Below are 14,443 nucleotides of genomic sequence, written 5' to 3'. Positions count from 1 at the left end.
AACCACTTGCCACCTCTTTGTGGAAATAGTCACTGCTACTGGAGTACATAACCAACACATTTATTTTGAAAACCTACCTGCCAGGGGGATCATTAGAAGGAATCTTGGTACAGAAATCCTTGGCAGAATTCTAGATTTCCATTTACGTAGTTTGCAAAATTTTGTGAATTCTAACAAAATGGTATCAACTTTTTTTGCCTATGAATATAGGCTTGTTTTAGAGAAGAATTCTTATTTGGATTTATTTTGTTCCTCTATTCTGGATTTATTTAGCTAAACATTTGCAGGAAATGAGTAAACTATTATATTATTTGCTATTTATATGGTTAAGTCACCACACTGTGCTAAATATCTCCTGGGGGGAGGGGGCGAGGGGAGCCAGCTTGGGATTTAAGCCAGGATGACAAATTTTACACCAAAACAGAAGCTTCTAGAGAGGTCTAAAATTTTAAGTCTTGAAGAATTCTATTATTTCAAGATTTGTTTGTTTCTTTTTCAAGGATAGCTTGCTACTATTATTTTGTAGTTTGGTAGAAATGTAAGAATTCCCTTTCTCCATCCTTCTGGCCCATAAGAAAAAGACACTGGTTGGCATGCACTATTTTTATGTGTTGACAGCCAGAGCTATTTTGAGCCATTTTAGCACTATGCAATACTTATGCCAAGAAAAAAGGTTAGCATGACATTAGCAAGCTAAAAAATAAATTCAGATTTTGGTCCCTTAATACTAGGTAAGTACATTACTTAACAACTCCACAATTATCTTTTGTTCTTAAACAATAATACAATTAAAAAACAGAAGGCATTAAACCACTGTTAGAAAGTCCTACCTTTTGTGCATCTCCTGTAAGATATGCAATGGCCAGGGTGGGCAGAATCATGAACAGTGCATTGTAATAGAGCAGGCCATATTTTCCCAGCTCCTAGGATAGGGAATAATTAGGTGTTTCATTTAGTTCTAGCACACAACATATACAAAACCCTACATAAAGTCCTACCCTCACTATACACACACACCTTCCCCACAATATGCACAGCCAGTTAGGCCAAGTCAGAAGTTTTCAAACATCAAGAAGAAGCCCAAGCTTTCAAAAGAAAAAAAACAACTTATGTTTTAAAATTTATTTAAAATAAATTCCTTGACTGTTTAAGAGTAGAGAAATAAAAATGATACCAACTGTTGCCTCAAAACAGCCAATAGGGGAGAAGCTATACTGAACATATGCACATATCCCTACAGAAATCCATTTCCGAAGCCCTTTCCCTTCTGGAATTGAGTCAAAATTCACCAAGCTGGTGTTGGACTTTTTAGAACCATAAGAGATGGCTGGTCAGAGCCAGACACAGACTCACACCTCATCAACACAGGCAGGTATAACTTCCCAGAGAAGTTTTTCTGAAAATGTGTATGTGAAGTATATTAAAAAATTAAGCTCCCTCTATCTACATTTCCCAAAACAGAGTATGACTAGTTGTATCCTAGGAAACCGGGGAGCAATGAAGGACCCCAAACATCTTCAAACACAGGGAGCCTATGAGAACTCTGGGTCCACCTCTGACTCACACACTTCTGGGACATTCATCGGGAAGCAGAGCCACCTGGAAAAGTAGGCCAGAGTTTGGGGGGTAAGAGGGTGAAGTAGTAGTGAGGAAAAGGCTAATTTCTTTTAACTGAAAGATCACCGAATTGTGTAAAAAGTCAAACCACCTTCCAAAAGAAGTTGTGAAAAACTGGAAACAAATATCCAACAACAGAAAACTAGTTGATTAGACTATGATACAATCATACAATGAAACATTATAAAGCCACTAAAAATCTATACCAATAAAAGGTAATAGGTTAATTAGACCGGATATCTTCCAGACATCCTTCCAGATGTCCTTCCAGACAAAGTCATAGCAACTGCAATGGCCGAGGGCCAGCAGCTGTGACGGCTATGAGGGCCAGTATAGCACCATGGTCCCTTTAGCAGAGGCCATGGGAGAAGTCACCACAGGAGAAGGCAGAAGGGAGAAGGCGACGCTGAGGGAGATAGGAGAAGGTAGAAGGTGACAGGAGGATCAGGAAGGGGAGCAGTTAGTGGGATCAGGCCAAGAGGGGAGGGCAGTTAGGCAGTTAGGGGCATCAGGCTGTTAGGGAAGAGCCATCAGAGGAGCAGTTAGGGACAATCAGGCAGGCAGGCAGGCAAGCAGTTAAGAACTAGTGGTTCTGGATTGGGAGATGGATCCCAGATTGGAGCGGGTACAGGCCAGGCTTAGGGACCCTCCCCCCAATGCACAAATTTCATTCACTGGGCCTCTAGTCCTATATAATAAAGAGGTAATATGCAAATTGACCATCACTCCAACACACAAATGGCCACTCCTATGTGGTCAAAGATGGCCACCCCCATGTGGACACAAGATGGCTGACAGGGAAGAGTAGTTGTGGGCAATCAGACTAGCAGGGGAGGGCAGTTAGGGGTGATCAGACCTGTAGGGGAGGACAGTTTGGGGGGAGGAGGGGCCTAGGCCTATAGGAGAGGGCAATTGGGGGGGGGACCAGGCCAGCAGGGGAGGACAGTTAGGGGCGACCAGGCTGGCAAGGGAGGGAAGTTAGGGGTGACTGAGCCAGCAGGGGAGGACAGTTAAGTGAGACAAGTCCTACAGGGGAGGGCAGTTAGGGGCAACCAAGCTGGTAAGGGAGAGAAGTTAGGGGTGACCAGGCCAGCAGGAGAAAGCAGTTAGGGATGACCAGGCCTGCAGGAGAAGATAGTTAAGGGCAGTCGGGCAGGCAGGGGAGCAGTTATGCAGGGGAGTGGTTAGGCAGTGATCAGGCTGGCAGGCAGGAGTGGTTAGGGGCAATCAGGCAGGCAGGCAGGCAGGCAGGCAGGCAGGCGAGTGGTTGGGAGCCAGCAGTCCTGGATTGTGAGAGAGATCCCAGATTGGAGAGGATGAAGGCTTGGCTGAGGGACATCCCCCCACATGCACAGATTTTGTGCAGCAGGCCTCTAGTGTTTAATAATACTGAAAGGTATTCATGAAACAGTATTAGATGAAAAATATAGGTTAGGAAATATTATGTATCATACCTCTTTAAAAATTTGTTAGGTGTGTACATACACACACACACACACACACACACACACACTCTAAAGCAGCGTTTTTCAACCGCTGTTCCGCGGCACACTAGTGTGCCGCGAGATGTTGCCTGGTGTGCCGTAGGTGCAGACAAGACAAGAATTTTATAATTTTTCACTATTTTGTTTACTTAATATTTCATAATAAAGTAATTATAAAATACTTTCTTTGTGTTTATTTGATTCCTATTCAAGAGAATTACTTTATATATAGTCAATATAGGCACAGAGTTAAATTTTTTAACATTTTCTAATGGTGGTGTGCCTCGTGATTTTTTTCATGAAACAAGTGTGCCTTTGCCCAAAAAAGGTTGAAAAACACTGCTCTAAAGGATATCCATTAGAACAGTGCTTCTCACTAGAGGTTAGAATTAAGGAGTATTTTCTTCCTCTTGCTTATCTATGTTTTCTACAACTTTTATTATTACTATGTATTATTGCTCTGGTCAGGTATCTCAGTTGGTTAGATCATCGTCTTTCTATGTCCAGGTTGTGGGTTCAATCTTCTGTCAGGGCACATATAAGAATCAACTAATGAATGTTCTTAAATAAGTAGAACAACAAAATTAATGTTCCTCTTTCTCTCTCCCTTCCTTTCTTTTCTCTTTCTAAAAGTAATAAACAAAACATTTTAAAACGAATATTTCTATAAATAGTATTATTTGTGACTTTTTTAAAGTTAAAAATATTTTAAATTCAATAACTGCATACATGTCTGAAATGCAGCCCTAAATTTTTATGCCCCATGACTCATCCTCAAAGGACCATGATTATAAGCAGTCCTTTTTATTAAAAGCTTCTCAGTGTGGCTATACTGCCTCTTGGATAAACCAAAAAACTGACTGCTTATGGCCACCACAAGCATCAGGAAAAGAAGTACCTCATTTCTAAGGTAGCAAGAAAAAAGCCATAGGACAAAACAATCTGAAACAGCAGGCACCCAGTCAGCCAGAGACTTACGTATTATCCCTCTCTTAAAAAGGATGCCTACACACCACACAAAACACACCTATTCAGGCAACTGACAATTGCCAAAAATTAAAATGCCAAACTGTTTTGTTTTTCTCTTAACATTTTAACTGTTTGGAGCATCTTTTCCTCTGCCTTCTTAAAGGGAGCAAATAGACTAAAATTTCAGTCAGGGCATTATAAACATTATTAAAGTCAGGGCATTGTGTTGTTATGGGAGGAGGGAGAGAGAAATATCAAGGTGAGAAAGAAATATTGATGGGTTGCCTCCAGCACGCATCCCTAACAGGGATCGAGAACGCAATCTGGATGTGTGCCCTGACTGGGTATCGAGCCTGCTACCTTTTAGTGTACAGGACAACACTCCAACCAACTGAGCCACACCAGCCAGGGCTGTACTTTGTTCTTATATGATGTTGCCCTTAAGGGTGTTTAATGGCCCCTAAATCATTTCTGAGTACATCCATCTGATGTTTTTGCATTCATGTTGAGAGTGGAGGGGGTTGGGGGAATCAGAGAGAAATATCGATGTGAGAGAGGCACATCATTGATTGCCTCCTGCACATGCCCATTAGGACTGGGGATTGAGACTGCAAACGAGGTATGTGCCCTTGACCAGGATCATACCTGAGACCCTTCAGTCTGCAGGCCCTATATCCCTGAGCCAAACAAGCCAGGGCTTCCATCTGATTTTTATAGTTTTCCTGCTTGTCTTTCTTATTGTTAGCTGACCTTTCAGACTGCCCGTAAGCCTCTCTGCCTCTAAATAGAATTCCATGTGGAGTTTGTTGCTTCTAATCCATTAACTATGAAAAACAGATCAATGTGCTTAAAAGGTCTCATACAAAGAAGTCATAAGTCATTTCTGAGTAAGGAACAAAAGGGATCTATTGGGAATAAAATACTCAGAAACCCTCTTTACTTTTTTCTAGGTTCTAAAATATATAGTACTCTAGGCCAAGGGTGGGGAATGTCTGGCCCACAGGCCGTATAAGGCCCAGGAAATCATTTGGTCTGGCCCTGCCAAAGCATTAGGGGTGAGTTAATTAAATGTTTGACCAAATATAGCAGGCTAATTTTTAAACTGATAATTTTGTATGACCCGCAAATGATGTTATAAATATCCAAATGGACCCTCACAGAAAAAAGGTTCCCCATCCCAGCTCTAGACTGTGCTGTACAATAAGGTATTTTAATTTACACATCAAACTACTAATTCAGTTTCTCAGTTTTACCAGTCATATAGCGAGTGTTCAACAGCCACATATGGCTAGTGCCTACCATTACTGGACAGCAGAAATACTGAAAGAGCTGGGGCTGCTGAACAAATGAAAAGTTATTCATACCTATATTTCAAAACAGCAAATGGGCTGAAGGAAAAAAAGAAAAACAAACAAAACAAAAAACACAGAATAAAACTAAATCTCTAACTGGTCCCTTTTCTTTAACTATTTCAGAAAGTCAAAAATGTTAATAGTCGCTTCCATTAAAATGCAATGATCCCATGAAGTTGTCAAGGCAAGTACAGGGAGAACAAGACATAAAAGGTTTGGAAACATCTACACATTCTGTTCTTCAAGGATATTAAAAGTCAACATTCTCTGAAAATGAGAACTATTGGGATGGCCATGGGGTTTTAGGGTCATTTTCTGGAGAAGGTAAAGCTTCTCACCAAGATGATGCAAACGCAATATTAATACTATTAGTATTAGGAAGGGCATTGGTATTTATGATCTGAACTCCAAAAAAGGACCTGAAGTCATTCCAGAAACACTGTACAAACTAAACAGATAAGACTATCTGACTGAAGAGAAAACACGGGTAGGAAAATAAGATAAAGCCATAGTCAGTTACAATGAGATAAAATAAACCAGCTATTCAGGAAGAGTTGTGGTGACATCTATGATAAATATCTCATGTGGGTCCCCATACAGGACACATTATGACAGGAAGGACAACCTCTTCAATAACAATCCTATGATATGTAATAATAATGTAACCTTACACCATAATGGAGTAAACTAATGTGGCTCAAAAACTCAGGTTCCTGACGACCTGACTTCATCTAAAAATAAAATTTAGCGTGTCTATATGCAAAGCATATACATAAACTAACAACAAATATCTATAAAGCCTTTGTGTGCATGTTGCAAAGTGAGAGAAAAGAGATAGGTAAAAAAGTTCATGTGCATGAGATCTGAGCCAGGGAACTCGCTGTTGCCCCAGAGAAAGATAGTAATTCTCCGGAAAGGTTCCCATTATGTGTAATGCGCAAAGTCCATTCTTTTTCTGCATCTCCTGCCAACACTCACTTCTCCTCAAATCTGCTCACGGCTTCCAGATATTTCTTTCTTGTTCAGGTCCCTCACCATGAATACAGCCATGATCATTTATGACACTTTTCTCTACCCTCAGAGAACCCCCTCTTTCTTTCCCACTCCTCCTAAACATTTTTATTTATTCCCTGCTTCTTCTCTGATGAATTGGCATTATCATTCCCAAGATCAATAAACATCATCTTACAGAAACTTTAGATTTGCTACCTACCTTTGAATCTAATTTTTGTTTTACGTATGCGCCATTTGCTGCTGTCAGGACATCATTGATCAGAATAAAAACATATCCTTCCAGATCAAATGCCAAGTCAGAGCTGCAAAACATAAGCAGCACTTTAACAACTTTCATTTAAGGAACACGTCCTTTTAAGTAGGTGTGAATAGAGTATTTTCAACAACATATTTTTAGGTCAATGAACAGTAGGTATTTTATTTCTTGATTTCTAGTTATATATTGCAACTTCATAGTAAGTAGAGTCTTCAGAAAGGAGAAACACTAACACTTAAAATTATCAGGAACAATCATGTCAGTTAAATAGCACACTGTTCTGAATTCCAAGTCAGACAACAATTAGCAACCAAATTCACTGTTACAGCTGAAGTGGGCAGAAGGCATCAGAGCTGAATTTCATAGGTAAGGAAACCAAACAGATGAGCTGTTAATATGTCATTTTCCAAAAGTTCACGCAAAAGGCAGGACTATCTTGCGCAGGTGGTTGGACCCCGAGGTGGAATTTCTGAAGTGTGGATCATGGTTAGCTCTGAGATCAAGCTACCACAGTGCCCAAAAGCACACAGAAGGAATTCAAATACTGCAATAATTGCTTAATGCACCTATGTGGTATATACTAGTGGCATGAGGAAAACAGAAGTTTTCTAGTACTTAGTAGTGATAAAAAAAAAATTATTAAATTCAACAAACAAGTGAAAATCTAAGAAAAGTATGCCTTCATATTTTAGGACCCTAGCTAAACAGTGGACCACATTTATGATTTTGCAAAGATACTATGTATTTGTATCTAAACTACTACTACTACTATTACTCCTATGCTGCTACATGGAACAGGACTTCTGAGGAGCTCTCCACCACTGCAATGTGAGGCAGAACCAGCCTAATGCCCACCCCTCCTTTCAAGCAGCCTGGACACCCCCTAAGCTCAGACTCCCTTCCTCACAACCTCTTTCCCAAGTAGAATGTCCTATATAGACAAGGCTGGTCCAGATAGCAATCCTCCTCAGAAATCTTGCAGGCCAGATGTTAGCCCTGAGGAATCCCTATCATGTGGCTCAATTTTGGATCCCACCAGCTCCAAAGAAATGCCTCAAAAAGAAAGGTAGGTGCTCATACAGAATGTTTATCCAAGGAGGCAGTAATATGTAGAGAGAAAAGCAGTTAGCTACATAATGAAATTCTAGTAACCAATTATTCTATCCCCCCCCTCACTTTTTTTTTACAATGAAATTTCACTTGGAGATTTAGGGTGGAATAAAATTTGACTTATATTCCTCCCCCCTCCCTATCTATACCACAGGAAAAGATGAAGGTAAATGAGCCAATTTAAGAGGTACATTATAACTCCCAAATGAAAAATGTACATCAGGCAGAATCTGTGACATTAGCAAACCCGTATATGCATGCGCTGGGCTGAGTAAAATTAGTGTTCCTGTCTCGGCTACTTTCACTATAAATGTGTCTGACCTTTTTCTACCTAAAGAGATTCCTGTTGTAGAAGGTTTCGGACCATCGTTTTAATTTTCTGAGTCTTTGGATATACATTTTCTCCAACCATCTGAAAACTAAAACTTAAGAACAATGGAGAAAGCTTTAATAATTTAGAATAAGTTATGCATTTGTGATACATCCTAAGTGAGGCCCAATAAAGCAATTCTATTATTCATTATTCGATGAGGCAAATAATTCATTATCATTTGCCTTTTCTGAGACACTGTTTCCTTCAGCAGTACACAAAGTAAAAAAAAAAAAATGCTACATGGTTTATAAAAGCACGTAGGCTCTGGAGTCAGGCACAGATTCAAATTCCAGCAAGCTCTGCTGCTTACCAGCTGTAGGACTTTGAATAAGTTATTGAATTTACGTTTTAGTTTCCTCAACTATAAAACAGAAAAATTATATCCATACCTTTGAGAGTTGTAATATAGAATATGTCTAAAATATCAAACATATTGTGTGGCATATGGTAGGTGCTCAATCAGTAGAAGACTATATAATAAATCCTAAATTACATGAATTTAACTTTTAAGAATCTGATTTTACCAGCCTTGATCTTAACAAACTCAAAAAGATTTAATTTTTTAAGGGTCTTTGGATGCTTTTCAAAGATATGATTCTTAGGGAGCCTATAAAAATTATCTTCATTGGTAATTGATTATTATTAATTACTACTGATAATTTCTAATGTGCTCATAGGCTTATATAAGCCCACATCTTACCTGGCAGCTACAAAGGCTCCAATAATCATTGCAAATACAGTCATCTTAATACTCCAAGAAAAGGTCTTCCTACAAAAAAACAAAAAAATTTATGTATAATGTGGCTTTATTCACAAAGATTCATAACACAGGCATACACACAAAAAGATATATATTTGAAAAAAGCTATAAACAGTCATTTTTTAAAAATATACTTTATTGATTTTTTTACAGAGAGGAAGAGGGATAGAGAGCTAGAAACATCGATGAGAGAGAAACATCGACCAGCTGCCTCCTGCACACCCCCTACCAGGGATGTGCCCGCAACCAATGTACATGCCCTTGACCGGAATCGAACCTAGGACCTTTCAGTCCGCAGACCGACGCTCTATCCACTGAGCCAAACCGGTTTTGGCTAGACAGTCATATTTTTATGTTTCCAATGAATTAGATATTTAAAAGAACCCCTTTGATAAAACAAAAACTTATTTTGCTATATACTCATTTTTTCCCTCACTCTTATCGTTTGTTTTTATTGAGCTGTAGTTCAACAAATTGGAATCTCTTAAAGCAGAAAAAGGTCACACACATTTGTAGTGAAAGTAGCCGAGACAGGAACACTATTTAAGTCCTATTCTACCCTGGCCAGGTGGCTGTTGGTTGGAACATAGTCTCGTATTCCAAAAGGTTGTTGGTTCGATTCCTCATCAGGTCACATATCTAGGTTGCAGGTTTGATCCCCGATTGGGGTGCATACGGGAGACAACTGATCAATGTTTCTCTCTCTCCCCCTTCCTCTCTAAAAATCAATAAAAACATGTCCTCGAGTAAGGATTTAAGTAAAGCACAAAATTATACTGATGTTTCTGACTCCTCTTCCCCCAGTAGCAGCAGTCAGTATAGGAATTCATGAAAGTGTATCTCGTGTTTAGACAGGTTTCTAACTCCTATTCATAATCTTCCCAACTACTGTTCCCATAAACTATCAATTCCCAGAGCAAAGGGATCAAGTTGCTTAAACTTTCCAAGAGATAAAGTAGAAGCAAGGCAAATAATTTTAATATTTTTATTAAACAATCACTATGCTGGGTACCTTTTCAAAGCGACTACAGTTTGTTAAAGACTAAATGTGTTAGAAATGTAGCTCACTTTAGTAACACTCCTTCAGCAATCATTGTAAACAGGATGGAGAACCTCCTCAGAACTGTAAACATTGGCAAGCTAGGGGGGAAAAAAAAAAGATAATTAGGTAAAATAAAGTTTAAGAACTTATTTCTTTTTCTCTCCTTTCTTTACTGACCTCCCTTCCCACTCCAACCCTCCTAATAACATCTACCATAAGCTTACTCCATTAGACATTCCTTAATTGTCCTTTTGTGGAAGTAATTTTTGTCTTCCTCCAAATTCTCAGAGTATTTTGCTTGCATTGATCAAACATACAGCCTCTTGGAATACAGTGATTTATGAATATATTTCATCTCACTGCAAAGTGCCTTATATTGAGCTGGCAATCACAGTCAGGGTGTGGCTGAACGGATGGATGGCGAGGATGAAAAAGAGTAAATGCTATTAGCAGCCTTTCCAGCAGGCCTGCATTTCTTTCCAAATGGGTACTGAGATGGAAAAGGATGCCCGCCTATGACAAATTTGACTTCCATGAGACACTCTCCAGAGATACCATCATGGTCCTTCTGTAAAGTTTCTTGGGTCTAAAGAAGGAATGAAAAACAATTGGTCCCTGACCCTCAGAGGTCTCCCCATTCTGGTTTATACCCATCCAGCAAGTATGCCAGGGTTTAGCTCATGTGAAAGTGGTAAGACATGGATTTCTGTTAAATGGTTTCCTTGTGTGTATAATTTTAACATCACATATACTCAATACATACTATACTCCATAAGTATGGACACCAAGAATGGGGAAGTTGAAGGATAATAAGACAGTATTGTCATAGAGTGGAGAGCTATCACTTCTTTCCGAAAGTGAAAAGGCTGCCTCTACAGGTATATAGCCATGAGGAAAATATTAATCACGCTTACATCAGGGTTCCATCTGGTGTTATTTTAACATGTTAAAAGAAGCACTACGAAAGTTCTCCTACCCACCCTCTGATTTTGCTTGTAAAATTTGTCAAAAACATAATATCCATAAATTGAATTAAATAATTGAAATCCCAAGAGCAAAGCATATATCCTTCACTATACATCTGGAAAAATAACGTAAATCCTCTATCACAGCATTTTATGACACTGTAAGACTTCTATCATCAAACTGAGTGATAAAAACCCCAAACAAATAAAAACCCTCTTTCCCTTTAAACTTAAAGAGCTTAAACTAAAACCCTTAGTGTAATCTTCATTATTTAATAGCACAAGTTTTCTGGTCCTTTCATTTCTTTCAGCATCAATAATAATGTGTTAAATATTTGACATTCAAATAAAATTTTAAGAATACATTAGATAACCTCACTAGTAAGGTAAAGTATCCATACTTCAGTTTCTTTGTGCTGAACAGTCCCGTGATTTGGTTCCCAAAATATAGTAGAGGTAGTGGAAACGTCTAGAAAATTTAAAAGGGATAACAAAACTCAATAATAAAGATAGCTAACACAGGGCCTTTCAAACAGAAACAGTTTTGTTTATATGATTAAATTCTTTCCCTTTAAAAACACAAGATTAGTTCTCACACACAATTTTGGCCCCCACATAGTGCTCCAACAATATTATTCCTGGATAAACAGCACTACCATGGCAGAGAGAGAGAGGCATGGGGGGAGGGCCGGGGAGGGGGGAGTAGGGCCAACAAATATGAGTATAATCAAACGTGGGATAAATATATTGTTTATTTTAAAATATGATAATGTATTAGCCCACAGCTCTAAGGTCAGCAGGGGGAAAAAATGCACTTCATCTTCAAGTGGAGCAAGCAGATGCAGACAGAATAAGAAAATAAACCTGAAGAATGAATAAACAATACACTGGCTAGATTAGATGCAGGAAATGCAAAATGGTTGTATTCCAAAAAGAAAGTGTTCATTACTAGTAAGTTAAACAGAACATATGATTTCTGGGGCCTTTTTTTCTTAATTTTAAGAGATTATGGAACTTTAAAAAAAAAATACCCTAGCCAGTTTGGCTCAGTGGATAGAGCTTTGGCCTTCGGACTAACGGACTAAAGGGTCCCGGGTTTGATTCTGGTCAGGGGCATGTGGGAGGCAACCAATCGATATGTCTCTCTCATATTGGTGTTTCTCTCTGTTTCTCCCTTTCCCTTCCACTCTAAAAATTAATGGAAAAAATAACCTCGGATAAGGATAAAAAATTATAATAAATAAAAGTACCTATTACAACATTTATTCTTTACTTTTATTATACGCACTCTGGATTGGGTGACAATTTTTAAATATGCAAGGCAACTGATTAATATATAAACACTAATATATGTAATATATATAATATATGATATGTAATATATGGTATATAATGTGTAACATATAATATGTAACATGTAATATATAACATAATATATAGTGACTTCTTTTCAGAAAATAAAGAATTACTTTATTTATATTTTTACCTTTCGAGGTACATTACTGTCAAAGTCAGGAAACTTGACTACTCTGAGCGCCTTTCCCACCCAGAGAACTGCCACTGTAGCCACCATCTGTAAACAGAGAACACAGATTCACTGTTCCACACATAAAGCCACACAGAGAAGTTCTAACGACCTAAACCACGTTAACGCTGAAGCTTCCAACTCACCTGGCCAAGTCCAACACATAGTGAGGAGGGAAATCTACAAAACGGTAGAGAGAGAAAAACAAGACAGGGTCAGAAAAACCCGAAGGTAGCTCTGTGAATGCAGTTGGCGCGCAGCTGACCTTAAAATGCATCCTGATACCAAAGCACACCCGTGTCCGCCTCCAATCCAAATGAAAACCGGTGAGAGAAAAATCCCTGCGTGGGGTCAGGCAACACCGTGGATTTTGTACCTTCAGGCGGCTACTTGCCTCGTCTCGTTTGATTCTATTGATACAATCCCAGTCGGCTGCTTCCAACGGTTGTTTTTTTTTAAGGAAATGAAGACATGGGTCTCTGCAATGGTTTCATACCTTGCAAGCAGACATGCTGCTGCCTCAGGGTCCAGTGACAGCACCGGGCTCCTTACAAATGGGCTTGAGGACGCGCGCGTCCCCAGAGGCTGTCAGCGAATTCGGGGACCCTGATGCCCCAACAACCCCCAGCCCCCAGCCCGGCTGCGCTGGCGGGAGGACATCCCCGCTCTGCTCCCAGCACGGCGAGCACAGGGACCAACAGGGACCAACAGGTCACCAAACAACTTCGCTCCGGAGCGCCCGGAGGGACAGGCTTTGCAGGGCGCGGCGGGCGGGCGGGCGCTCCCCGAACGCGCGCCGGGCCGTGCGGAGCCGGGAGCCGGCGCGGGCCCCCGGCCCAGGCCCCCAGCCCAGGCCGCCCGGGCCGCGTGTCCGCGCCGCCCGGCCTCCCCCGCGCCCGCCCGGCCAACTTTGTTCAGCCTGAACTTTGGAGCCGGAGCGCCGGGGCCGCCGCCGCCGCCGCCGCCCCGGGCCTGGCGCCGCGGCCGTACCGGTAGCTGGTGAGCACGCTCTTGTTGACCACCACGATGAGGAAGGAGCTCACGCCGTAGAAGCCGGCGGCCAGCAGCTTCAGAAACACCGTCAGCGTTTCGGCCGGCGCCATGCCCAGCGCCTCCGCATGTCGGTGTGTGGAGGCTGGCGCGGGGGCTTCTCCTTTAACCCGGGCATGCTGACGTCTGTGGACTTCCGCCATGGCTGCGGCGGCGGCGGCGGCGGCCGGGAGGGCCCGGCGGGGGCGAGCGGCGGCGGCGGCTCCGGGGGGCGCGCGGGCCGGGCTGCGGGCTGCGGGCTGCGGGCTGCGGGCTGCGGGCTGCACTGCGCGCTCGCCGCCTGGGCTCCCCGCACGGCCGCCGTCCCCGCCCAGGGGCAGGGAGGCCGGGGTTCACACCCTCCGGACTTCGCCCCGGCGGCGGGCGGGGTGCACCGCGGGGTCAGAGGGGAGGGAGGGACCGTGCGGGGCCAGGCCGGGGTGAGAGGGACGGAGGGGCCCGGAGAAGGGGCAGCGGCGACCCCGAGTGCGGGGAGGGCGGAGGGGAAGCGCAAGGGGGATCCCTGGGGGGGACCCCGGAACGCGGGTGGCGGAGCCCCGCGCGGAGCGGCGCCGCCACCTCGCGCCTGCGCGCCAGCCGCGCGCTCTCCCCGCGGCCCGGCTCCTGGGAAGCGGAGGCAGCGGCTGCGGGCGGGAGGCTCTTTCTCTGGGGACAGACCTGGGACAGGAATGCAACCGTCCTCCACCCTCCCAGGTGCTTGGCCCAGGAGTTCACGGCTGTGTGTTTATAGATTCACAGCGAAGGCCCTTGGTCTATATGTGAATCAAAAGTAAACACTGGGAGGGAATACATATGTAATACCTCATATGGGAACACACACATATGTAATACTTCAGTCAATCAATCAATCATCAATCAAGTAAACACTCAACTTTTCGTTCTGCATAGTCTCAGGCTTTTTACATGTTCCCAACCCAGAAAACACC

General features: G+C 42.2%; 1 protein-coding gene across 3 annotated transcripts in view; it reads right to left on the bottom strand.

Annotated features, from left to right (window-relative positions):
- The window catches only part of SLC35D1 (solute carrier family 35 member D1), a 49,638-nt gene extending 35,663 nt beyond the window's left edge, over positions 1–13,975 (bottom strand). Inside the window, exons 1-8 of one of the 3 annotated variants that reach the window (XM_036447128.2) lie at positions 13,458–13,975; positions 12,614–12,647; positions 12,429–12,515; positions 11,344–11,411; positions 10,004–10,075; positions 8,876–8,944; positions 6,636–6,738; positions 831–923 (exon numbers count right to left, since the gene is read on the bottom strand). In XM_036447128.2, coding sequence (XP_036303021.1) covers positions 831–923; positions 6,636–6,738; positions 8,876–8,944; positions 10,004–10,075; positions 11,344–11,411; positions 12,429–12,515; positions 12,614–12,647; positions 13,458–13,660 — 729 coding nt within the window. In that variant the 5' untranslated portion in view covers positions 13,661–13,975. The remainder of the gene's footprint in view (positions 1–830; positions 924–6,635; positions 6,739–8,875; positions 8,945–10,003; positions 10,076–11,343; positions 11,412–12,428; positions 12,516–12,613; positions 12,648–13,457) is intronic. The other 2 variants (XM_036447129.2, XM_045584491.1) reach the window with 2 other exon arrangements.
- Between the last annotated feature and the right edge of the window lie 468 nt (positions 13,976–14,443).

The sequence above is a fragment of the Pipistrellus kuhlii genome, unplaced genomic scaffold (genome assembly GCF_014108245.1).
Source record: "Pipistrellus kuhlii isolate mPipKuh1 unplaced genomic scaffold, mPipKuh1.p scaffold_m20_p_2, whole genome shotgun sequence".
In the NCBI taxonomy this organism is placed as follows: domain Eukaryota; kingdom Metazoa; phylum Chordata; class Mammalia; order Chiroptera; family Vespertilionidae; genus Pipistrellus; species Pipistrellus kuhlii.
Note: the sequence above shows the minus strand (reverse complement) of the source record. Positions and strands in the feature narration are given on the sequence as shown.